A 27,084-nucleotide genomic window follows, 5' to 3' on the forward strand; every position below is an offset into this window, starting at 1 on the left:
TCACTGTGACCCAATGATAGTGGACTGCAGTAACAATGAAGAGAGCTGTACATGATGTCTTGACGAGATGCAATGGCAAAGGCGCCAGAGCTGGAGAGACTTGTGGAGCCTACAGAGGTGTAAACACACTGGCATTCGCCACAAATAAAGGGTGGTGAGGTGAAAGGGGAAGCGCGGGAGGGGGAGTGCGGGAGGCGGTGTGCGAGAGGGGGTTCTTGTGGGGGGGTGAGAACTAATAGATTTGACCAACAAAAAAAACGTTCCTTTAGCTGCCGGCCGCCTCCAGCATTGCTTCGCATTTGCCTCCTCTCTTCTTCTTCCTGGGTCCCAGTAGCCCCTGGGACAGATTCCCATCCAATCACTGTGCTGCAGAGCAGCGCAGGGATTGCTCTGAGTGGGCTGAAAAGACGCCCATCTCAGACAAAGGAGACTATGGGGTTTTCTCCAGCCCGCAGCTCAATGCAGCCGGGCTGAAAAAAACCTAAGTGCGCACGTGTGTTTTGGTCGGCCTGAGACGGCCGACCAAACACACATGAGCACTTAATGAGTGGAGTGCACGTAGCACTCCTCCTCGCCCCTCCCATGCCTAGGCCCAACCTCTCCTAACAGCGCTGGATAAGAGCCGGCAAATGAAAAATACAACGATGCAAGAAGCACAGTAACAAGAGCTTTGCACTGGCGCCAGCAGCCACTGGGAGGACAAAGGTTTATACTATCATGGGGCCCCAGTGATAAAGGGGCTGTCCACTCACATGGAGCCACAGCCACAAAGACTGCGTTTTCGGTCTGTTGTGTAGCTGCGGTGAAGACTGCCGAATCGCAGGCTCCTGCAACCCCTGAGGGGCAGGGAGCGTCCCGCCCCCAAACTTTCAAGGGCCTCCAAATCTTCAGAGGGGACCCGTTCAGCCAAAGGACAATGAATATCTGTGAGATATGGGAGACTTAAGAGCCTCTCATCACATTCAGCAGGGGGCCCATTACCCTCTGGTTGATGACAGCTGAGCGCTCTCCAAGAGACGCAGAAAAGGGAGCTGCCAAGTCTCGCGATGCTACAGTGGCCATTGCCCCTGACATCCATAAGACTGAACTGTATCAGCTCTATCATTAGTGCAGCGAAAGGAAACCCTTCAGCGTCGACACCGCGGCTCCTCGGCCGCCACACTGAGTCAGAGAGGAGAAGGCTGGCTCCGGACACCCACGCTGACCAATTAGAACCAGATGCCAGCGTGGCACAGGTCCAACTTTATACCAGCAGTATAGAGTTTTATAGCTAATGTCCGCGGGGTTAAAATAAATCACGGGCTTGTTAACTTCTTTGGCATGTGGAGCGGAGGACTCCTGAGCTGTTCTTAGGCGTGAATGCATTCGCCGTGGTCGAGGACCCGTCTGCCACAGCTGCAGACGAGGAGCAGGGAAAGAAAGGGTGTTTGAGGTCAGCCTGCGGGCTACTTGACACCTCCTGCACACGTGATATTCAAACTAGGGGGGCAGGCAAAGGGAGACCCGGGGGAGGGGGGCACCTAAGAAGAGGACTGCAACCAAAACAATGTATGTATTTATTTTGCAGTTTTATATAGCGCGAAATCGACCCGAAGTTATTGGAGCGCTGTACATGAGCACCAGATAGATTACACAAGGATTTATGCATTTATTTATTTTTAGCCACGGGGAGATTAAGGGATGTGTCTAGTGTCACAGGATGTTGAGACTCAAACCTGTTTCCCCAAATCCAAAGTCAGCAACTCTGTATGTTATGCCACATCCTCTCCCACTGAGAGCAAGTGTTGTCAAATACCGTACTTTCTTCATACTTATGTGAAGCGCTCTGATACCCACGGGTGTAGCCAGCACTATATAAAACCTTTCTAAATAAATAAAATAAGCATCAAACAGGAAAAAAACTGAGAATCATTCCAATCAGTGGTGCTGGAACAATTTTCAGAGTGAGCTTTCAGAGTGATGGATCTTCTATTAAGTCATAAGTATTGTGAAAAATCAAAGTATCAGATAGAACAAATGTAGCAAATGAGTCACCCCCTATCAATAGGAGAGAGGAATGGGTGTGGTAGGTAGCTGGTGGTGGATTTTGCAGCCCACTGTTGCAAATACATTACTAAAGCATCGTGTGGTAGCACATTGTCATTTACAGATAGCATGGCCACAAAAATCGCACTGACATGCAATTTTTCACGATAAGACAACAAGTTGCCATGTTTAAACGCCTCTGTTTGGTCCATAAAGCCCTGTATGGAAGTGGGGCACCCTATCTGCAGGGTAAACTGCAGTGGTATGCCCCCACTCGCAGTCTTAGATCTAGTGGGAAATTCCTGTTACTTCCTTTGCGTATTCGCACCACCAGGTATGGTGGGTGTTCATTTTCACATTTAGCCCACCCCCCAGCACTGGAATCTGCTCCCATTGCATCTACATGCATGCACAGACTTTAAACACTTCAAAAAATCTCTTAAGACTAGGCCTTTTTAACCTCTGACATTCTTTCACTCTGGGCCTTCAGAACTTTGGAGCTGCAATAGCGCAGAGAGAACCCAGCTGGGGTGATATGTGCACTTTATAGGCAGTAAAATACAAAGTTAGAGAAAGGGTCCAAGGGCTAGATTAACGACCCAACAGACACATGCCCTATTCACACTCAACAAACGAAAGAAATGTCTGGGGGTCAAAAAATGCTGCAATCCCACTGTGTAAGCATCAAGTTGGGTGTTGTGAGATGGACAGGAGTAAGACTACTATGTGAAAATATGTGTCATACTGCACTTAAATTCCTCGGTCTTGGAAAAAGTGCCCATCAGCTCCCGCCCGGTACCGCCCTACATCATTTGGGCTCTCCTTACCCAGGAGAAAGTACAGTCTGTCTATAACCGTAGTACTTGACAGACAAAAAACTACAAGTAAATCAAGAGTTGTCTCTTGGGTTGGACCGTAAAGTGTTGTGTATCCGGGTAGCTGAATTACAGTGCCAAAAATAAATTTTGTGACAGTAAAGTGCAAGTATTAAAATTAGGTAGTAATTGAGTGGATGTGAAGAATTATTTTATTAGATTCCCTCAATACTCCCAATATTAAAATTCAAGAAAAACAAGCAGATTTAACATAATATCCGCAAGTCAGTAGGGTCAACATGTTTCAGCAAATGTGACTCTAAATATGTCACTGCTTTCTTCAGGACCTAGTTGTTAATGGCTACTGCACAGAAATGGAAAAATATCACCTGTATATTTTTCAGTGTTGCTCAGTCCTCTCCTCCGTGACTAATCGGTAGGAGGAAATGCATCACCCCACCTGGCTACTGCTCAGGTATGAGGAGCACCACTCTTCCAGTCGGTACACCGGGCGTCCCTCTAAGCACTCTGGGGGGGCCCCCCCAGAGTGCTTAGAGGGACGCCCGGTGTTAAATCTGCTTGTTTTTCTTGAATTTTAATATTGGGAGTATTGAGGGAATCTAATAAAATAATTCTTCACATCCACTCAATTACTACCTAATTTTAATACTTGCACTTTACTATCACAAAATTTATTTTTGGCACTGTAATTCAGCTACCCGGATACACAACACTTTCCGGTCCAACCCAAGAGACAACTCTTGATTTACTTGTAGTTTTTTGTCTGTCAAATACTACGTTTATAGACAGACTGTACTTTCTCCTGGGTAAGGAGAGCCCAAATGATGTAGGGCGGTACCGGGCGGGAGCTGATGGGCACTTTATAGGCAGACCTAACATAACTTGTTTAAGCAGGGAAGGTACGATTTAAGGTGAGTTGCCTCTATCACTTAAACATTAGACTGTGGAGTGGGGCTGCATAAAATCTTCTAGGCCTGTGGTTACGAGTGCATACGATGGGTAGGGAATAACTACTGGGTGAGATAAACTTTGACGCGAATGTAATTGTGGCCCCTGCACAAACATTTGTTTGAAGCAATTTTACAAGTGGGTAGCAATTATACCTATAAACCATTCCATAATGACCAGAGCATTGTCAGGACTATTGCTGTCATTACCAGTTGCATCTTAATTCCGAAGGGGTCAGTAACAGCAGGATCCCTGGTATTCGTAACTCCAGTGGAACGAAGTTACCGGGTGGATGAGTGGGTCATTAGTAAAGAGGGCCTACGAGGGAACAATGCAACACAATATCTTCGCTCTATCAGTTAAAATGAGATATTCTAGTTGGAAAGTTATTATCAATTTAAAGATATTGAACCTTTAAACAAGGAACTACTTATGATGTCATGAATAATCACAGAAAGTTGCAAGTGAGACTGACACAGAAAATAGTAAGTTGTTTTCAGTTTGTTATTTATTTATTTATTTACTTTGGGGTTTTTGTAAAGGGCAGCACGTCACAATTCAGTTATGTATAGGTCCTGACAAATATGTGAAATGTGCAATTTCATAAGGAGATCACCAATAGGGTAGGCACAGTAACCGTGTGTGTTAATGTTCTGTTCTATATAAAGTTCGATTGAAAGCAACTCTACAGACCTGGGTTTTGCAAAGTTTGCTGAACTGCTCTTGATTGGGTGCAGATGCCGCATCATAGCACTTTAAACAACTTTCAGCCATGCTGCACTGCAGCTGTGCTGCTGTACTAGTCTAAATATTGACAAAGCCGATCAGTCTCATCTCGTAGGCAAGACCTATTGGCTTTGCCGATGCTTGTTTATTGTCACTTCCATTCAGTCAATCCACACTCTGTGCACACAACTGTGGTAATAAATAAAGTTGCTGTGGATTCAGCCATGGTCTTCATGAGGGGGAGTACTAAGAAACACACTGAGGGGGCAGTCGAATGGAGGGCTCACGTTTCCGAGTGCCGGGCCACATTTCATGATAGGTGCACAGCCTTCTGATCAGCCAGGTTTGTTCCAGGTCATTCCAGTTCTGATTCCCTTATACAGTGCTCAGTTTGCTGCTGTTCTTATTTTAAGCGCTGCCTGGGCCGGACTGACCATAGCAGGCACCGGGAATTTTCCCAGTGGGCCAGAAGGGTGGGGGCCGGTTTTGGACAGGTGGGGCCGTTTTTGGTACAGAGGGCCATTTTGCAGCAGCACCCCACCACACCCCCTCCCCGGCAGGTCCAATTCAATTGCCAGGGCTGGTTTACGGTCCCAGTCCGGCCCTGAGCACTGCCCTCACTGGATCCCTGTTTGTTCCTGAAAACCTTTGTGCCAGGTCAGCCTAGTTCTGATTCTGCAAACTCGTTCAAGGCATTTATAAAAGCATATATTAATAAAGACAAATAAATATCCAAAACTCTACATCCTGATTAAAATATGCTGTAGAAAGCTCACAGGTACAGCAAATAAAATATACCCCAAATAAAATTCAATTCTATCACCAGTGCGATATGCAAGAGGCTTAAAGCATCTCTCTGTCTTTGATTCTAACTTGTGTCCCACCTTGCTCCTGATTATATCTAAAAAACAGATTGAAAAATTATCCTTGGGTCCTATGTGATCCTACAGGAAATTGAGTGGAGCGGAGAAGGGATACCGTAAGAGAAGAGTGTACCTAAGACCAGGAGAGCTGGATCCAAGACAGATTTTCGGAGTATCCAATGAAGATAAATGTAAACACAATGAAACTAAATCGTACTCATTATCCTGAAAATCTGTGATAGATCCGGACCTCTTAAACCTATGTTGGACACCATGTAGGATCCGCCTTGCCTTTGTCTGCCCTGGGCTCACTCAGTGGAGGGAAGACGTGAGCAAGGCTTCCTCTCTGCCTATCACATGAACAGATGCACCAGGAGAGGAGCACTGAGCCCCCATCCCAACCCTAGGCAGAGCTGCTTTTTTATTTCTGTTTAATGAAAACATCTTACCTTTTGTTTTTCTCTTGTTGGGAAGAGACTGGCACCAAACAACAATTGCAAAGAGCAGAATGCTGATGATCCCAGTGCAGCACAACAGCACAGCATACACGTACAGATCTGGGGAGGAAAGGAGAAAGAAGAGACTATCAAGGGGATGCCTGGATATAGGGGCAGGACAGGGAAGAACAGTGTAACAATAGGAACATCAAGAGCATCTTGGGAATGTACTAATAACATGCAGAGCACAGTGCCTAATTTGAGCCGGTGGTTTCCGGTGCTGGGCACCAGCACTTAATTGTCAACACTGGCACTTGTAAAGGTCTGCCACAAGGTGGCGCTGTCTCAGATAACCACAACAACAGTCAATTTATTAATTCAATATACATTAAAAATGACTATTACCTGCCGCCCAAGCCATTCTTATAGTTTTGGGTGCCTGGAATAGTCTGAATCGTCACACTTGTAGGAGTATGATGGTTAGTAGTTGTGTAGTTGTTTCTATCACTGGCAGCATGACTGGGGCAATGTGTGGTGCAAGCTGCAATGGTCTCCTGACGAGAGTTCTGGCACTTATTTAATGTCAATTTAAGCACTGGCTGAGCCAGTGAGACAGGTATTTCAAACACTCTCGCGTAGCCCTGGTCAGCACACTACACAAGTCCCTGTTTAAAGCTTTTATACAAATGTTTTCTGAGGAAAGAGGACATAGGCAGATGCAGAATCTAGTGCCATCTGGTGGTCCTTGCTGTGTTAGCTACATTCCCTTTAATAACTAGGGCAGCTTTGGTGTCAAATCTGTCAATAAATGTAACACCACAAGTGTGGGGACATCAAAAAGCATAGGTGTGGGAAATAATGACCCCTCTCTGATGGGACTGTATGCACTGTTTACATCAGGACACAGTGGTGGTGATGTGATGTAAATGTCAAGAGCCTCCCTGTGTTTAGTTGCCATTCACATATTGCTTCCGCCTACCACATAGTACAACGTGGAACAGTGGATCAGTCAATTTCAGCCGCTGCTCTCTTGCACTGCGAGTGACAGCATTTTGCTTGATCACATGTGCATTCACCTAAAAATAAATGAACTTTGGTGCCCGGGCGGCTCCGTCAATAACTTTACTTTGCCAATACTTTTTTTTCTTTCCAATCTATATCGTTTTTTTTAGACATTCTGGCGTGTTTCGACTATGTCTTCACATTAGAGCAGAGGACTTCAAACTGTGGGGCGTGCCCCCCTGGGGAACTGTGGCTGCCTTCCCAGTGGGGAGCGAATGCATTTTCAACTATTTGTAAATGAAAATAGCCTGGAAGGGCAATTTTGTTTAATTTGCACTTTTACAGGCTGTCTTCATTTGCATAAAGTGTGTGAACTGTGATCCTGAGTGCCATGGGGGCAGGGTCAATAAGTCGCATCACAATGTCAAAGAAGTGACTAAAAAGAGCAACATATTCTGTAACTATTTTTTGTATTTTTCCACTTTGTTGTAGCACATATAAAGTTGCAGGCACATGTTGAATGAAAAATAAATGGAAGTTACACCAATAGGTGGGAAATGCACGATTTTTGGCTGTGAAATATTCCATTTGGCTAATGTGTTCACTGCAGAGTTCATGGCTTTGACAAGGCAGCCACAGAAAGTAATCCTAGTTGCCCAGTGGGAAATAGTGGCTGGGTTTTTGTAGTGCTAAGAAGTCTCAGCGATAACAGAAAACATTGTGAATATGTCAGTCATTGTTTTACAAAAAGGGGCAGTAAGCCTGCTTTGTGTCTCACGGCTAGTAGTGATGGCCCAGTGGAGTGGGCAGAGCAGCCAGCCCGCCTCACAGAGTAGTAGGTATGATTTGTGTGGTCGGTGCTGTGGCACCAGGTCCCAGTGGTATGAGGGGCCAGCTGCTAGCATTAGGGCAGAGAGCACCTTTGCTGCAAAAAGGGGGCCAACGCATGTGGTCTAATGGTGAGTGCTGCTGACATTGGCAATGGGAACCCAGGTCCAAGTCGCTGCGTTCACTCACTTAATTTTTCTAAGAATTAAAAAAAAAATCTCACTTTGTGTAATGTAATTCGAGGAGATATCTTGCTACTCGGGGTCATGATTATCATTACTGCAGCAGGTGCAGTTGTATTGGGGCCGAGGAGTGTGATGGTCTCACAACACCCCAATTGTGGGGAGCCGTGGTTTTTGGTTCATTTATGTTTTCTTTTTTATGAATTTGCTCTTTTAGTCTCATATTTATTGTCAATCGTACAGCATAAAAAATGGCTCCCTGACATGGGTAAGATAAATGCAACGCAGATTTGTGATGTACAAAATTCTTACCAGAAAGGGGAAAGAAACCCACAGCTCACTTCCTTTCCTTTTCTTGCCCAAACTTCTTTAAAGGACATCTGTTCTTCCCCGGGTAGATAGCACCCACAGCAACACACATGGAACGCCCCTTTCATGCAGAGTAATGCGTCAAAGGGAACCATATTTACAAGGCCATGAAAAGCCACTTAGGGTGGTTTTGCATGGTCTTGTAAATATGGGGTAGCTAAAAAAAGTGACCCTCCAGTGGCAGGGCCCTCCTACCTGCATGCTGGAGAAGCCAGGTCATGAGAGGCGTATTACCCCACACACCGCCACCTCGCGCCGCTCATTTTTGGGGCCCTCCCTCAGCCATTTTATTTGGGAGCCCCAAAACCCCCCTCCATCATAGGGTTTTGCACTTCACGCAACGCCGCCTGTCTCCGACAGCTTCCCAAAATAAGAATGAGGATCTGTACATGTATAAATTAGGATCTATTCTTTAAAGGGCTCATATTTTGTAAACGTTTTTGATAATCGTTAATTGTAACCCAATCAAGGTCCATGGTAGCAACAAAAAAGAATACCTATAGATTTCTCATTTGAGCTGTTGAGTATTTTTATTATGTACATATTTTTAACTTCATATGATCGTTTGTTCTTATCCTTTTTAATTAATCATAGTTAAAGAAATGAATTATTTTAATGTGATTTACATTTTTATTTCTATATGTATATGTAGGAAGGTAGATCCCTGACTATGGTTGCCCCCAACTTTTTGCCTGGTGTTTTGCTGGTTTTCTGACTTAGTTGACCTGGGACCCTGCTATTCAGGGCCCCAGGCCTACTGCTCTCTCTGTAAAATGGATTCCATGTACCTTAGGTACATATCTAATTGGATACTGAGTCACATTATCAGTCCCTGTACAGTGTACCTTAGGTACCCAGGGCATAGGTGTACCCAGGGCCTACCAGGGGCTGCAGCATGTATTATGCCACCCCTGGCTGGCCATCCAAATCTGACACAACTGGCTGCACGACAGCTGGGGCAAGGTGGTGTAATCACCCTTTGCTTTAGATATAGTATACCTATATCTAACCCTAAAATGGACACATGTATTCCTATCAGTCACTCCTATGGCAGGCCTTAACAATCCTGAAGGCAGAGTGCTTGGAATCATGTGAGATGGTGCTCTGGCATGAGCTGAGCCCGTTTGCAGCTTGCGGAACCAAGTCCTAATAGCTGTTCCATGATAACGCATACCATATACTCTTAAGTGCATTATAATCCTCGCGGTTATATGCCAACTCTGGTATCGCTTTATCAAACCATGTCGAGTAAGGTGTTATACAAATTGGAATACTAACCCCTCGCCAATTCTGGCGACGGGGTTAGCATTCCACCCTTCTAGAGGGACACGACATGTATGTAACCTGTAACCCCGGTTAAAGTCAGACAGAGCCTTAGCTCCACAAAATGGATGCTGCCACCGAGACACAAGTCTGCCCTCCTGCTGCTGGGAGTCCTCCCAGGCCAGGAGGCAAGGACAAAGGGTTTCCTGCCAGGGGCGGTGCCAGCACCGTCCCAGACAGGATTTTGTGTATCCTAGGTAGGCAGGGCTTTAGAGGAAGGTGACTGCAAGTGGCACCCCAGTGCTCACTGTGCATAGGCCGGCTTGAACCAGTTCCAGGGGCACTCCAGCCCCTGATCTGGGGAAAGCCCAGAGGGGTGTAACCACCCCCCTCCTAGTCCCACCCATAGGGCAGGACTTAGTCGCGTGCCAGCCCCTTTTTGCAGGATAAAGGTAGGAACTGGCCCCCTTCCAAATTAGATCAATCTTTGAATCCTGAACCGACCTTCTACACGAAGAACTCAAGACTCTTCTCAAGATTTCTCCCTTGTAACTAAGGAGTAGTCACCCTGCAGCAGCAGGCACCAACCAAGCATCGCGGTTTGTTGCCAGTCTCTCCTCCGGATCAAGACTGCTCCAGCACGACGAGAACCGGCTTCCCTGGCACCTCTGACCTCAACCTACATCATCAGCCCAGCTGTGATCCGTGGGTGCGACGAGACCTCGAGGGACCGGCCATCTTCAGAACTGCACGACGCTTGTCCAGCACGACCACCGAGTGACCCTCGACTGAGTGCTTTGGGGTAAGAGAAGCCCCGACCCTGAGCAGCTCCAGCACCGAAGTTCAGCCCCTCTGCATCCACGAGATCTGCGTGGGGCCCTTCTGCTCTTTGCTGCTCACCGCGTTGTCCAGGTCGCTTGCCCGTTGGCTAGTGGCCCTTTCACGACGCTCCACGACGACAAACACTGCTGGTCTGGTTGCTCCAGACTAGCCCTTGCTCCCCTCCACCAGAGGAGCACCCTGGACCCTCCTGGTCCACTCAAGACGCCATTTTAGGTCCACCGCGTGGGCCTTGCATTTGCCAAGACTTGTTGCCCAATCCTGGGTCCAGCGACGTCAGCAGCAGATACCTTCGTGGGACAGCTCGCACCTCCATCCTGGTCGCCGACAACGCCTCCTGGCCAGAGAGACTGCAGAGCCCAGCAGCGCCCACTCACCTGGTCGAGGTGACTTCGTCCGGTGCCACTCTGGTGCCCACCTAAATCACTGGCTAGTGATTCAGAACTTGGTCCCCTCTGCTTTCAGGTCTTCTTCTTCCCTGATCCAGGCTTGGATCACCACGAACTCTCTTCACTGGCCGCCTGCCAGCAACTTCCTTCTTCAGGCTCCTGGTTCTTCAACGAGGGTTTCCGACGTAACTTCGACCCTATGCAGCCGCAGCCCCTGGGCTAGGTAAACCAAGTACTCCGGTGCTTCAGCATAGTCCAACACTCTAAGTGTTCGGATCCACTCTTGTTTTCGACCCACCTAGTCGGGTTCGCCCGAGAACAGTAACTTTGCAACTGCTAGCCTCCATAGACTTTTTCCCGCCTTACGCGTGAGAGTTCCCACTCTGCACACGACGTCCACAGGCCCCCTGCATCTAATCCAAGTGTTTAGAATTGGCCAAGCGATTCCTAAGTCTATGAGAATAGTTACTTACCTGCTAGTAATTCGCATTCCACTTTTGGAATATATGGTTTTTCGTGCCCCTAGGGCATTTGTGTAAATTGTGCGACTTAAAGTATTTTCTTAAGAGTTTTGTTATGTGCTTAGCTCCCTGACTCATAAAGAGTTCAGGGTAGTCTTGTTATAAATAAATATCTGTTTATTTTCATAACAACTTGTGTGGTGTCCTTTCACTTGGTGTTCAAGGGGTAATGTGATGGTAAAACAGCTGGCTTAACACGCCCTCTAGAGTTTAGCCTTAGACTGCTCGTATCCATGCTACTAGGATAGCTGGTCTATAAGGTTGACTTACAACCAATCATCAATAAGGGTTGTTTGGACTGATACAAAGTGCTCACTAGAATAGTGAACATTATATATCAGGCCAACTTCTCACATTGGTGAGCAGCGGTTGGGATTTGAGCTTGCTGTTGTTTTACCACACATATCCTAAGAATATCATTTGAAAGATCACATAAGTACTAAAGGTACATATAACTTAGCTTAGAATACTCTGAGTTCTACTGAACCAGCTGTTGTAGCTCCTAGGGCCTAGCACACCCTAACCCTACAACTCTAGCAAGGGATCAGTAGGCAAACAAATAGTGTAGGTAAGTGCACCACTTACACCTCACTAGAAAAGCATGTCTAACCATGGAGAGTCCACTGAGACTCCCCTGGTAAGCATTGACCCTCCACAGGTCACTTCAAGATATGCAGCTCTCAGTTTCCAGGAGATGAGACAAGTGTGTACCTCCAGGAAACTGAAACAGGGGTCTAACCCCACCATTCCCTTTCTGATAGGTATCTTAGAGACATATGATGCTAGGAAAGTTTCGCAGCTAGATGGGAATATGCCAGCCCTAGAGGGTACCATTGGGGATCCAGACCTCCTTGACACTGAAAATGCAGTTGAGGAGGAGGATCTAGAGGAACTCTCTGAGGGTGAGGCAAACAAGGGTCCTGAGTTAGTCAGCAGACTCACTAGGGCCAACTTAGACCTACTTGGGCAAGGATCTGGGGGACCCCCAGTACTGACCCTAATGAGGCCTAACCTTGGAGTTAGAAGAGGTAGATCTCCTTCTAGGGACTCTAGTATATCTCTGCACTCTAATGCCTCTTCTCAGAGGAGAAGGATTTCTCCCCAGAGGAGATTGACTTCCCCTCAGAGAAGAGAGCATGAAGCAAGGATGAAGCAGGCTAATCTGAGGATTGAAAGGGAAGAACTTGCCCTGGCCAAAGAAAAGCTTGCCTTTGCTAGAGAGCAGCAGATGAGTGGGACAGTTCCCACTGGTGGCAGCAATCTCCCAAGAGATAAGGAAAGGAGTTTAGATACTAAACACCTGACTAAGATAGTGCCCCCCTTTAAACAAGGGGATGACATCCAGAAATGGATGGCTGCTTTGGAGAGGGCCTGCACTGTACAGTGCATCCCCCAAAGTCAGTGGGCAGCTATACTGTGGCTCTCCTTTGATGGCAAAGGTAGAGATAAGCTCCTCACTACTAGAGTTGAGGATGCTAATAATTACCAAGTCCTGAAAAATACACTGGTTGATGGGTTTGGCTTAACCACTGAGCAGTACAGGTTGCTGTTCAGGGATACCCAGAAAACTCAGTCTCAGGATTGGGCTGACTTTGTTGATTGTGCCACTAAGGCTTTGGAAGGCTGGCTACTGGGTAGCAAGGTTACTGACTTCACAGGATTGTATAATCTTATTATGAGAGAGCAAGTCTTAAATAATTGTCAGAACCAGTTATTACACCAGCACCTGGTAGACTCTGATCTGACCTCTCCACAAGAATTGGGTAAGAGGGCAGACAAATGGGTCAGAACCAGGATTAGGCCTAAGAACCAAGGTGGTGACCAGAAAAAGGAATCAACCAAGCCTCAAGAGAAGGGTGGGAATAAATCTGCATATCAAACCACATCAGGGCCCCAAAAATCCTCTGAGGGGGGTGGGTCCCAGAATCTTTCCAATGCCCAGAAGAAACCTTATTGTTATCCCTGTAAACAGGTGGGTCATTTGAAAACTGACAGCAGTTGCCCAAAGAACAACAATAAGGAGAACATACCCCCAAGTAACATTCCCAAACCTCCTGTTACTACTAGTAGTAATCCTCCAGGTGGTGGGAGTGCCCCCAAGAATTTGGGTGCATTTACTTTGGGAGTTCCTGAGGACCCTGGCCTAACCAGGTCCCCTGACTTAGATACTCTTGTCTGTGAAAATGGCATGGGGTTTGCCAACTTCACTACTTGTCCCAACACTTTGAGCAAGTACAGACAGGAGCCCCTCATCAATGGTATAAAAGTTGAGGCCTATAGAGACACAGGGGCTAGCATCACCATGGTGACTGAGAGTCTAGTCCCCTCAAGGCAACTTTTACCTGGTGCCACATACCAGGTGACCAATATTGATGGAGTACAGAGAAATCATCCCATGGCAGTGGTAAATCTCAGCTGGGGAGGTGTCACTGGCCACAAGAGAGTGGCAGTGTCACCAAACTTGCCTGTAGATTGCCTACTGGGGAATGATTTAGAGCTCTCAGCCTGGGCTGAGGTAGAGCAAGAGACCCATTTTAAAATGGTGAACCTCCATGGTAAGGTTAGTGGGGCAGTGATAGCCACATCCCCAGTCCTAGATGTCCTCCCTGAACAGGTCAGGAGGGCTGTGCCAGTCACAGCCCAATCTCAGACAGCTTCCTTCCCAGAAAAGGTTAGCAGGGCTGTGATGGTCACAGCCCATACCCAAACTGAGTCCCTTCCTGAAAAGGTTGATAGAGTTGTGATGGCCACAGCTCAAACTCAGACAGATAATAGTGTTGTGAAGCCTGAAACTATGGATCGCTCCACTCAGGCAGAGAGCATTGAGGAGGAAGAGAAATCTCCCTCCCACCAGACTCTAGGAAAGGATCAGCCTCCTCAGGGAACTGATCTGACCCCTTGTGAAGGAACTGCCCCAGAGGTAGTCAGGCCTAGCCTGGCAGAGCCCCTGATGTCAGTGGACCCTTCCAAGGTGGGACCCAGTCTGGAGCAGGTAACCTGCCCCTCTCTACCCTGCCTCAGTCAGCCCAGGGCTGTAGAGGTCAGGGAGGCCAGTGTTGGACCCCAAAGGGCCCCCTGTCCAAAAGAAACCCCCTATCAGCAGATTAAGGGCACTGAAGCTAGTAGTCCTAGCCAAGTGAAAATAAAACCAACTCGTGAGGGATCCCCCTTAAATTTAGTTAGGGACCACCCACAGATGGACACTGTTGGGCACAGCCAAACCTGGGACCTAAGGGCCCCAAACCTGACCTGTCCCTCCAGTAAGCCAAACAGAGGGACCCAACCTCCAGCTGTAGGTAGCCAGAGGTTGACCCTGAGAGCTCAAAACAACTCAGTCTTGGAAAGAAAGGCCTCTATGGTGGAAAATGATTGGAGGAAGCTGAGCCCAAAATTAGTGGAGCCTCACTTCAGTACTCCATTTCAGCACCAGCCTTTTACTTTGCCAAAACACACCACAGGTAGAGATTCCCTATGGTGGAGACCCTCCGATACCCTTAGGGTGAGGGATCGCTTAGTGGACCATGACATAGGGGGTAACCATGCCAGTGCTGGTACTTCCTTATATGGCCACTTAGGCAATATAGGCTTACCTGTCAAGGATAGCCTTATCTCCTTTCGTTTGGGGGGGGGGGGGTAATGTAGGAAGGTAGATCCCCGACTATGGTTGCCCCCAACTTTTTGCCTGGTGTTTTGCTGGTTTTCTGACTTAGTTGACCTGGGACCCTGCTATTCAGGGCCCCAGGCCTACTGCTCTCTCTGTAAAATGGATTCCATGTACCTTAGGTACATATCTAATTGGATACTGAGTCACCTTATCAGTCCCTGTACAGTGTACCTTAGGTACCCAGGGCATAGGTGTACCCAGGGCCTACCAGGGGTTGCAGCATGTATTATGCCACCCCTGGCTGGCCATCCAAATCTGACACAACTGGCTGCACGACAGCTGGGGCAAGGTGGTGTAATCACCCTTTGCTTTAGATATAGTATACCTATATCTAACCCTAAAATGGACACATGTATTCCTATCAGTCACTCCTATGGCAGGCCTTAACAATCCTGAAGGCAGAGTGCTTGGAATCATGTGAGATGGTGCTCTGGCATGAGCTGAGCCCATTTGCAGCTTGCGGAACCAAGTCCTAATAGCTGTTCCATGATAACGCATACCATATACTCTTAAGTGCATTATAATCCTCGCGGTTATATGCCAACTCTGGTATCGCTTTATCAAAACATGTCGAGTAAGGTGTCATACGAATTGGAATACTAACCCCTCGCCAATTCTGGCGACGGGGTTAGCATTCCACCCTTCTAGAGGGACACGACATGTATGTAACCTGTAACCCCGGTTAAAGTCAGACAGAGCCTTAGCTCCACAAAATGGATGCTGCCACCGAGACACAAGTCTGCCCTCCTGCTGCTGGGAGTCCTCCCAGCCCAGGAGGCAAGGACAAAGGGTTTCCTGCCAGGGGCGGTGCCAGCACCGTCCCAGACAGGATTTTGTGTATCCTAGGTAGGCAGGGCTTTAGAGGAAGGTGACTGCAAGTGGCACCCCGGTGCTCACTGTGCATAGGCCGGCTTGAACCAGTTCCAGGGGCACTCCAGCCCCTGATCTGGGGAAAGCCCGCCAAAGGAGAGGGGTGTAACCACCCCCCTCCTAGTCCCACCCATAGGGCAGGACTTAGTCGCGTGCCAGCCCCTTTTTGCAGGATAAAGGTAGGAACTGGCCCCCTTCCAAATTAGATCAATCTTTGAATCTTGAACCGACCTTCTACACAAAGAACTCAAGACTCTTCTCAAGATTTCTCCCTTGTGACTAAGGAGTAGTCACCCTGCAGCAGCAGGCACCAACCAAGCATCGCGGTTTGTTGCCAGTCTCTCCTCCGGATCAAGACTGCTCCAGCACGACGAGAACCGGATTCCCTGGCACCTCTGACGTCAACCTACATCATCAGCCCAGCTGTGATCCGTGGGTGCGACGAGACCTCGAGGGACCGGCCATCTTCAGAACTGCACGACGCTTGTCCAGCACGACCACCGAGTGACCCTCGACTGAGTGCTTTGGGGTAAGAGAAGCCCCGACCCTGAGCAGCTCCAGCACCGAAGTTCAGCCCCCCTGCATCCACGAGATCTGCATGGGGCCCTTCTGCTCTTTGCTGCTCACCGCGTTGTCCAGGTCGCTTGCCCGTTGGCTAGTGTCCCTTTCACGACGCTCCACGACGACAAACACTGCTGGTCTGATTGCTCCAGACTAGCCCTTGCTCCCCTCCACCAGAGGAGCACCCTGGACCCTCCTGGTCCACTCAAGACGCCATTTTAGGTCCACCGCGTGGGCCTTGCATTTGCCAAGACTTGTTGCCCAATCCTGGGTCCAGCGACGTCAGCAGCAGATACCTTCGTGGGACAGCTCGCACCTCCATCCTGGTCGCCGACAACGCCTCCTGGCCCGAGAGACTGCAGAGCCCAGCAGCGCCCACTCACCTGGTCGAGGTGACTTCGTCCGGTGCCACTCTGGTGCCCACCTAAATCACTGGCTAGTGATTCAGAACTTGGTCCCCTCTGCTTTCAGGTCTTCTTCTTCCCTGATCCAGGCTTGGATCACCACGAACTCTCTTCACTGGCCGCCTGCCAGCAACTTCCTTCTTCAGGCTCCTGGTTCTTCAACGAGGGTTTCCGACGTAACTTCGACCCTATGCCGCCGCAGCCCCTGGGCTAGGTAAACCAAGTACTCCGGTGCTTCAGCATAGTCCAACACTCTAAGTGTTCGGATCCACTCTTGTTTTCGACCCACCTAGTCGGGTTCGCCCGAGAACAGTAACTTTGCAACTGCTAGCCTCCATAGACTTTTTCCCGCCTTACGCGTGAGAGTTCCCACTTTGCACACAACGTCCACAGGCCCCCTGCATCTAATCCAAGTGTTTAGAATTGTAGGCCAAGCGATTCCTAAGTCTATGAGAATAGTATCTTACCTGCTAGTAATTTGCATTCCACTTTTGTAATATATGGTTTTTCGTGCCCCTAGGGCATTTGTGTAAATTGTGCGACTTAAAGTATTTTCTTAAGAGTTTTGTTATGTGCTTAGCTCCCTGACTCATAAAGAGTTCAGGGTAGTCTTGTTATAAATAAATATCTGTTTATTTTCATAACAACTTGTGTGGTGTCCTTTCACTTGGTGTTCAAGGGGTAATGTGATGGTAAAACAGCTGGCTTAACACGCCCTCTAGAGTTTAGCCTTAGACTGCTCGTATCCATGCTACTAGGATAGCTGGTCTATAAGGTTGACTTACAACCAATCATCAATAAGGGTTGTTTGGACTGATACAAAGTGCTCACTAGAATAGTGAACATTATATATCAGGCCAACTTCTCACAGTATACCATAAATATTTTAAGTAATCAGCAATAAATGTTGATTGATTGCCTGAGTAATGATTGGTTATTTACACCTACAATCTGATCTGATCGTAACGGACCTTTGTTCACTGATGCACTCGTCCTGTTTTCCTGTATGTGTGCCTATTTTCTGCAGTCAGATGGAATATGCAAGACTTGTCTTGCGCAAGTGTGGTATTTCAAGGGACATCAGCAATCACTCTATTACGTTTGTCAAGGTAAAAGGATGATGTCACCACTGCTGCCTGGCCCAAGTCTTGAAGGTCAGAGGATATATTGGGATTTATATTTCGGCGAACGGGATATCCGTCACCATTGTGACGGAGTAACCCGTCTGCCAAGATCGTAATCAGGCCAGTTTTGTGTGATGTTGTGTGATTGAGTGATAGTCTGAAGGAAGTATCAGAGTCAAAACGATTTCTGGAAGTATCTCAGGCAGATTGTCAGTTGTTTCTTAGGAGGAGGGCAAGCCGGGCCAGGGAAAGGATGAGCTCCTGAGGGAGTATCCTCATATTGAGCGGTCTTTACGGAGGCACTATCCAATGTGGATCGAAAGACTGGAGGACCTTGCACTAGGCTACTGTTACGCTAAAGGTAGAATGGTTGCACTGGTTTATCCTAGTCCCTAAACCTTTATCACAAGTCATGAAGGTGCAGAAGATGGAAGGGAGTCAGGAACCAGGAGCCAATGAATTCTAGAAGGAGTGAGCAGGCGTGAATCCATTTTGGGACTGCTAGCTCTGGTAAATGAAATAAGTAACTGTAGGATTCCCTCTCTTTTGTCTGTAGGAAGTGTGTCTGGCCTTGCTTCCTAGTGAGCTCTGGTGTACTCTGTATATAGTTTTCTTCAGTTTACAGCTCGCAGCCAGCCTGTGTTATTTCTGCTCCTCTACTGGTTAGCATCACAGTATGAAATGCCTCGCAAGGATGTGTGTGTCCCAAATAGAGAGACCAAAGCAATAGTTGGGACTGACAACATTGAGATGTATTTTACTATCATGTGTTTTCTCTATTTTCCTTTAAATTTACTGTCAATGATTTCTGATGGGAAGCACTGAGGCGGACTGAGAAAACCCAGGTCTTTCAGTTAAACATCAGTCAGACTTACCTTCGAAAATCTCCCAGGGCTCATAAATCTTCTCTGGAAATGAATCTTCTGCCCGTTTGTGCGAAATCACTGAAATACAAAAAAAACGCATAATTAAGACCTTGCTGTATAAAGACAAGCCATTAGAGCCATGTCCCACCCACACCAAGTGTGAAGCTGCACCTTCATAAAGAGATTGAAGGGAGAACAGCCATTACAACGCGGGGATTACCCCGCACTACCATTACAACGCGGGGATTACAACAAAAGTCGTTACAACGACTTTCGCTGGAGGGCGCTGTTGGATAGGGAATAGTTTAATTTTCTATCCAACACCTTCCCTACTTTCAACGTGGGCTGGAGCTGGAATAGAAAATTAAACTATTCCACTATCCAGCGCCCTACAGCGAAAGTCGTTGTAACGACTTTCGTTGTAATCCCCGCGTTGTAATGGCATGCGGGGTAAAAGCCCGCGTTGTAATGACATACAACCGATTGAAGGCACTCCCAGCTGGTCAAGAAATTGGCAGGTGAGGTGGAAGAGTATTGTGGGTGATTGAGGCAACTTTCTGCCCCCATCTGGTTGCCATCGGTTTCCCCAGAATACACACACTCGTGCCAGGTTCCTCCAAGCCTTCTACAGGGGTCCAATTGTATGTAATCGGCCTGGGTTTCTATGACCCGCTCAAGAGTAAAATCCAGTCAGGTCTTCAGGATCCCCCCAATGAAAATATATAAGGCCTACTGACACAGAATGAATTTCAGAGGATATTATTTGCATACTTGGGCAATCTGAAAACAGGACTAGATTATACAGATTGATGAGTTGATGACCCCAACTTTGGCAGTCATACTGCCATTGCACTGCAGCAGCCACCAGGGAATCGCTGTTCCCTGGCAGGGGCGCGTCAGTCAGGGCTTCAGTAATATGTTGGTGGTGCTGCTGCGGTACTGCCAAGCATATTATGAGTTTCAGGACCGCCAACGATGTCATGGAGGTCTTTCATCCATGAAAAGGCTGGCGGTTCTGAAATATTACCCATTTGCATGGGGATGCATGCAGGGGGGCACAAAATGTGCCTTCCTGCGTGCATGCACCCCAGTTCCTAAACGGCATGGACTTTACAGTCCAAGCCATGCAGGAACTTTTTTGGCATTTTCATTGCAGTGCCAGTGCCCATTTTTAGAGGCACCACCATGGGACTGCCGAAAAAAGCCCGCCTGACACGATGTAACTCGGAATGTGGTGGGCACACAGGTTTGGCGGTGCGGGAGTAGGCCGCCGGCGTGGTGGTCTGCTCCCGCACCACCAAACTTGTAATCAGGCCCACTGTGTTAACGATATTTATCAGATGAGATACCTCAACACCTCTCAGGATACACTTATAAGTGCTACTAAGTTTCTGCATCAAGGTAAGCTGATCAGAGGGGCAGGACCAAGCACAATTAAAGCACTTTTGGTGTGTGTGAACCATCCTTGTGATGAAAGCCACTGTTTACATTGCAGTGTATTTCCACCTTTAAGGCACATGGACCCAAATGTACTAAGTCTTTCCGTTACCAGTGCTTTGCGTAAAGTGATGCAAGACAACACAAAGGTTCATTTGGGATTTACAAAGCCATGCAAGGCTTTATTTGTGTGGCCTTGTCTGGCTTCGGAAAGAAAGCATCTGCCTTGCTTTACATTTCATAGTTGTAGGTGTTCCTTAGATGGTTCATTGGCATTCTTGTGCATGGACTCAAGGATTTCACGCAATTCCAGATGTACCAAGGTTTCTACAGCTAGAATTGCATGAAATCAGTTTGCTTATCGCAGAGAGAAGCATTATGCATCACACATAGAAAGAGGAAAATGCCTCTTTGGATTGCTTTTGTGCAGGAAAGTACCTGTGCAAAAACAATCCTGCACGTATCACAGGCACCTTTGCAGCATGGCCAGCGGGGCCTGCATTGGTGCTAGGCAACCTCAAGTCTGCGAGTGCTAAGAGAGAGCTGAAAAATGCCATGTCTTTGTAAATATAGCATCTTCAGCTCCCTCATATTCACGCAACGCAGCACAGCAACTTGCCTCGCTGCACTGTGTCGCGTAAATTCTTTCACTCTCGGCTGTACTACGCAAATACGTTATATCTAGGTTCTTCCTGCATATTTAATCTGGCGACTACAGGTGGTCCAACATAAGGCAGCTGGCCTTCTTTTTAATCTGTGAAAATGCACCCCCACTTCACTCTTTCTCATCAAGTTGCGCTAGCTCCCTGTCACTAAAAGGATCCCCTTTAAAGCACTTACTCTAGCACACAGGGGCTTAAGTAACACCGGCCCTAGTTATCTGTACAATAACATTTCAGAGTACAAGCTCAGCAGAAATCTACGTTCAAATAAGGCCCACCTCATACCAATTCCCCTCTTCAAAAAAGCTAGACGTGGTGGGACTTCTTTTATGGCATGTACTGCCAAAATCTAGAACCACCTCCCTTTTCAGCTGAGAAGCATAGGAATTGAATCTGAATTTCGCAAAGCTCTAAAAACCTTTTTGTTTAGCCAATATTTCCCTATCTCACTCTCTCTTCTCTACTTCTCCTCATTGGCAGCGCCAGGACCTCCACGACACTCAATTTTGAGTAGCTGATTGTACTATACTATTTTTGTCATTCATACAATTAAAATGTATTCAATACCTGGAGATTACTCTGTCTATTTTTTTAATAGCCCTCAGGCCCAGGCTATTGTCTAGTATCAGGCAAGATGGCGAAGTGATTGAAACAACTGTGGCCGACATCTGCTTTGACCTACAGTGGTGCGTTGCATCCGTCTGAGGTCAGGTCATTAAGTACCATTACATTGTGTGAGAGTGTTACCTGTTATTTACAACACTTAGAGGCAACAAAAACAATGTTGAAGCTGTAGATAAAAAGCCTTTCATTATTACTCAGGGAACTGTTTTCATCTATTCTGGTTGTGTACTGGGTCTGTTGTTTCTTTGGTTGCTGCATTGCTACCGCTTTTATTCTAGGGGTGGCAGGGATTGTGTTACCAACAGGAGGTGTGAGGTCTTGAGGAGGGATTCTCTATGGCAGTGTGTTATGGGTTTGAGATTTACCCTGTTTTGAATATCCCTTTAATTGCTGGAATGGTGTTGGGGGATTTTATTGCCAGGGTGACTCTCTATCAGGGTCCCAGACTGTCAGTTGCAGTGGGTGTCTGGAGTGATCTCAGGGAGATGCAGTGTACTGATTCTTACAACTGAAGAGAATAAATTGATTGTCAACTCAAGGATCTAAGACTCCTGTGTTCCATGAATTCTACAGCATGTTTTGGCACCAAGTTTATGGAGAATCAGCACATCTCATCTCTAGTTACTCTTCTGACTTGCTTCTGAGTGCTACCTACAGCCTGCAGGTTGCAGATTGCTTTCATTTCAGTACTTCAGGGTAAGTGCTGCATATTAATCAGCCTTTTATATTTATCGGCCACGCATTGATAGGGTGGCTGTTGAGTCAGGCACTAAGGAAAGGTGCTGATCTCGCTGTGCTCGAGCTTTAGAACTCAGCGAGTACAGGCATTGTGTGCAGGAGCTCGCGCAACACATGAGTGCAGAAGAGCAAGGGCAAAGCCTGTGAGCCGCTGCAAGAAATGCTCCTCATGTGCCTCCCTTCATGCGGCCTACGCATGTGCGACTGAAGGACTGGTGCGACACTGAAGCTTAGAAGCGCAGCATAGAGAGCGCATCGCCGCAGGGATGCGTATTTTTGTTTTTACACGTTTCTCCTCGACACTCTCCTCCACATGGTGCTGGAGAACAAGAAAGTAAGAATAACAGATGCCTTGACACACAACTCGCTGGTGGCAAGGATTGACTGCTGTATAAGCTGGACAATGCTTTGCTCTTCATTAACCTTCTCTGCTGACTGGCTTTTCTGTTCCTCCTTGAGATTGGCCCATTTTCCCTCCTGCAGATTGGTTGTAGGCTCAAAAGCTCCTGCCACTGGATAAGTTAGCCTCTTTTATCATTTTCAAGGAACACTGTTAGCAATTTTAAGAGGAATTGATTGGAAGTGCGAATACCACCTATTAGACACATGCAAAGCGCCAATCTTCCTTTTTTATTTTTACCAGAACCCGGTTCTCCAAGAATAAAATGTTAAACATGGTATAGAACTTTCAAGAGTTATCTACTGGCCACTAATGGAGTGAATTTTAATGCTGTGAGCAAAAGGGCCCTACTGTATAACGGTTTCAGCACAGAGGGTCAGAGAATTTTTAAGCACCAACCACAGCTAATTCTTCCCCTTCAGTTGAATGGGTTGTTTTTACAGAGGCTTTGAAGAGACTAGAACACACGATTTTAAGAAATACCCAAGTGTAATCGTGGAAAGACACAAGTTTTTCACTCTGAACCTATTTTCACATGACTCCATGGATAACTTTTTAGCAGAACTTAAGGGCCTGATTCACAAAGTTAAAGTGAGACGAAAGTCTAACTTTACGACTAATCGTAAATGCCCTTTGCGAATACCGAAAGTCGTAAAGTTAGACTTTTGTCTAACTATATCTTTGTGAATCGGGCATAAGAGTCTTGGCATCCACTTGTGAATTCTTAAGCCCAATTGACCACTACTTGAGATACCAATAGTAGTTAACTGCTTTGATAACAGAATCCAGAAACTGATTTAAGTTGTAGAAACTCTACTCTTGATGAAACGTTGGAAATCGCCAGGGGCATTGAAAGATCAATGGCAGCATCAACTGCCTAAATCTAAGCAAGGGGTGATGGAGAATGTATATGCCATAGCCCTCAGAGAAACGTCTATGTCTGAGATCAAGGAGGACTGACAGAAGCTCATCTAACTCTTCAGGGGTTTGCTTTAGAGACGCAGCTCCAATAGTCACATGGCCCACTCCAGAAACTGTCCTGCAGTGGGCAAAGTATGTCTGAAGTGCAAAAAGACTGGACATTTTGCAAGAGTTTGCAAGATTAGTCAAAACATTATTTGTGTAAATCGCTATAATGAATATGTATCAATCAAACATTTGGAAGAATTAGAAAGGAAAAAGAGATTGTTGTTATCGGTTAGTAGGTTATCACCTGTTTAATATGGTGTCGGAGGGAGAGAAATCGGAGAGCAAGGGGGATCCTTTATGTGAGATCAAAATTGGCATGGTGAACTTGGCAGTCACAGTAGATTCCGGATCACCCATTACTAAAGTATCTCACAAACTATATGATCAGGAACTGATACAGGTTTAGTTATTACCCTCAGATATCTGTACAGTAGCTTTTGGTGGGCAAGAATTTAAAATGATGGGCTATTTTCATAAAACATTAAGTAAAGGACAGAGTGATCAATACTAAAGTCTATGTGGCGAAAAGAGGGTATAACATTTTGGGATGGAGAGACCAGGGCACATTTGGGATGGTTCTTAGACCAGAAATTCCTCATCCCATATCCTTGGTGAAAAAAGGTGGATTATGAAGTGTTTTCACTTTCAGAGGTTTTGGGCAGACACGGGACTGTTTTTGAGGACAGATTAGGGGTGGTAAGAGGGTTTGAACACAAAATTATTTTAAAGGTTGAAGCCATTCCTGTAATGTATAGGGTTGCCAATGTACCTCTGAGTAACAGAAGTAAGCTGAAGGTGCATTTGGATAAATTTTGCAGGTAGGGTGCATTGAGTCTGTGGGCTCATCACAGTGGATTTTGCCAATAGTTGTAGCTCTAAAAAAGACAGGCAATCTCAGACTGTGCATTAATCTCAGATCTTTAAACAAGCACATTCAAGTTGGTTGCTTTCCTTTGCCAAAAATTCAATAAATGTTGGCACAGTTAGGGGGAGCGAATATTTTTGCTGCCCTAGATCTAAGAGCTGCGTGTCATGAGCTTGAACTCAGTGAAAGTTCTCGCTTCCTGACATCGTTCAACACTCCTTTCTGTGCTTTCCACTTTTTATGCATGCTGTTTGGCCTAGCCTCTGCAGCTTCTGTATTTCAGAAATTGATACACCACCTTTTGAGTGAGGAAAGCGGAGTGTTGGCTTATCAAGATGGCATCTTGATTTGCTCCATGTCATTTAATTCTCATCTACAAAAGCTTAATAGAGTCCTAGGCATATTAGAAGATCATGGATAACCGTGAAGGAAGAGAATTGCAAATTTATGTTGGAGGAGGTGGAGTATTTGGGCCATAAGATTTCTGCTATGGGTATTATGCCTTAAGAAGATCTCACTAGAGTTATTAATTAATGTCTCTCTCCCACAGATAAGGACCAGTTAAGGTGGATTCTGGGCTTATGTGAATATTATTCATGATTTGTTAAGAATTATGCACTACAAACAGAACTATAGAAAAAATTGTTAAGAAGTTGGGTGAACTTTGTGTTGAAACGGGAACAAATTGATGCTTTTCACATTTTAAAATCTTTCATTATCAACGCACCGTCCCTACAACCTTTTCGGGATAAGTTCCCTTTCACAGTTATTGTGGATGCCAGTGGATGAGGGCTGTATTAAGTCAAATGGTGAATGTGAAACAAAACACATTGGCATTTGCATCCAGGTGATTATCTGCAGAAGAGAAGAACTACAGCACAAAAGAGGGGGAAGCATTGGCTTGTGTCTGGGGCGTTCAGCATTTTGCAACGTGTGGGGAAGAGAGTTCACATTAGTCACAGACCACACGCCTCTAGTCTACCTCTTCAACAACAAAGGTTCAGGGAATGCTAGTCTAAAGTTAGTTTGCCTGATAGCTAAGATGAATGAATTTAACATTATAGTGAAGCATATTGCTGGGGGAAATTGCAGAGCTAATTTTCTTTGCAGGTGCTCAACGAGGCCGGCGTGGGAGGGGAAAGAATTTGATGAAGAAGAACGAGTGATCAAAATGGTGGATGGGGTGTCTGTGTCAGGGAATGTGATTACATTCCAGGATTGAGCATGTAATGTAGAAAAAAACAACTGCCAAAATCAGCTTAAGAATGTGATAAGTCAGGAATGGCCCAGGGAAGCTGAGATTGTTAATGAATGGAGACCTTATTTCAAGGTTAAGGATGATCAGAGTATTGAAGGCGGTCTCATCCTGAGAGGCAATTGTTGGGTTCCCCCAAGTAAGTTAAGAGAAGTTTTTTTAGGTGAGCCCATCGTGGTCATATGGGAGCCACGGGTACAAAACAAAGGTTAAGGTTGTATTATAGGTGGCCGGCCATGGATGCAGAAGTTGAAGAATTTGTGAGTAGATGCGGGGAATGTGTAGCTGTGGACAAATCTTTGCGCACGCACAGTGTATCGCTTTGCCCAGTTGAGAATCCTGAGAATCCATGGGAGAAGCTAAGCATAGACTTTAGTAGCCAAAATTGTCAATTGAATGAGGGTGAGATGTTTATCTTGATAATAGTTGACTGTCACAAGTGGATTTCTTATAGGTTCATGAGAGAGCACAACATACATAAAGTCATTGTCTTTCTTAGGGAATTATTTCACAGTGAAGGGGTTCCATGATTCTCTGTAACAGTCAATGGAGTCCTGTTTGTTTCTCATCAGATGGATGTTTTTTTGAAGAAGTTGAGTGTCAGGCATCTTACCACTGTCCTGTGTATCCCGCAAGGGAATGGCATGGTTGAGAGGGTGAACTACATGATCAAGGAAACCTTTTGTAATGTTGCGCGGGCGACATTCCACAAATGAATTGCTGCTGTGACAGCTCCTCAAAAAAATCAAGATTGACAAAAGTATTCCTGGAGTTGATTAGATAAAAGTCATGGTCGAGATAACTCAAGAGAGAAGCAGGAACAGGTATGCTAACCTAAAAAGGGTGTAAATGGTAGATTTATGTGTGGGAGAGCAGGTCAGAATTACGAGACCCGTTGGTACCCAAAAATCAGTTTCAAATTTTTACCCCAAGACAACGGTCATTCAGGTTTCCAAGCATTCAGTCAGAGTGGAAAAAGGGAAATGGTGGAATAAAAGGAATGTGGCCAAGGTGCTTGGTGGACTAGAGTGGGATCTTTATGACCAGTTGAATTCTTCCTTAGGTCTGGGCGGCGATGGCTCACCTTTGTTGGGGTCAAGGTCAGGTGATGGGTGTCTTGAAGGAATTCTGATGCCTCGGCAAGCGGTGGGGTGCGACCTGGGACATCTGGGACGCTCACATCTTGTGGTGACACTATTTGGATGGTGGTGATGGAGGTTGTGGCCTGCAGCAATCTGACAGAGAAGACCCTGATTTGCAACTAAGGGGTGCAGAGAGTGAGGTTGTAGAAGATGGGGGCAGTTACAATATCCTTTCATGAGACGTTTCAGGTATCTAATGCTTTCATTCGTTCAAGAGGCATTTAACTTTTTAATGAAGTTCTTTTTTTATTGCCTCTTCGTATTTAGACTTTTA

General features: G+C 46.3%; 1 protein-coding gene across 1 annotated transcript in view; it reads right to left on the reverse strand.

The window, feature by feature from the left end:
• VSTM4 (V-set and transmembrane domain containing 4) overlaps nucleotides 1-27,084 on the reverse strand; it is a 118,498-nt gene that overhangs the window by 29,085 nt on the left and 62,329 nt on the right. Inside the window, exons 3-4 of the mRNA XM_078640974.1 lie at nucleotides 18,728-18,796; nucleotides 5,848-5,955 (exon numbers count right to left, since the gene is read on the reverse strand). Of these exons, the coding sequence (XP_078497100.1) occupies nucleotides 5,848-5,955; nucleotides 18,728-18,796 (177 nt within the window). The remainder of the gene's footprint in view (nucleotides 1-5,847; nucleotides 5,956-18,727; nucleotides 18,797-27,084) is intronic.

This window comes from Lissotriton helveticus, chromosome 5_1, assembly GCF_964261635.1.
Source record: "Lissotriton helveticus chromosome 5_1, aLisHel1.1, whole genome shotgun sequence".
Lineage (NCBI taxonomy): Eukaryota > Metazoa > Chordata > Amphibia > Caudata > Salamandridae > Lissotriton > Lissotriton helveticus.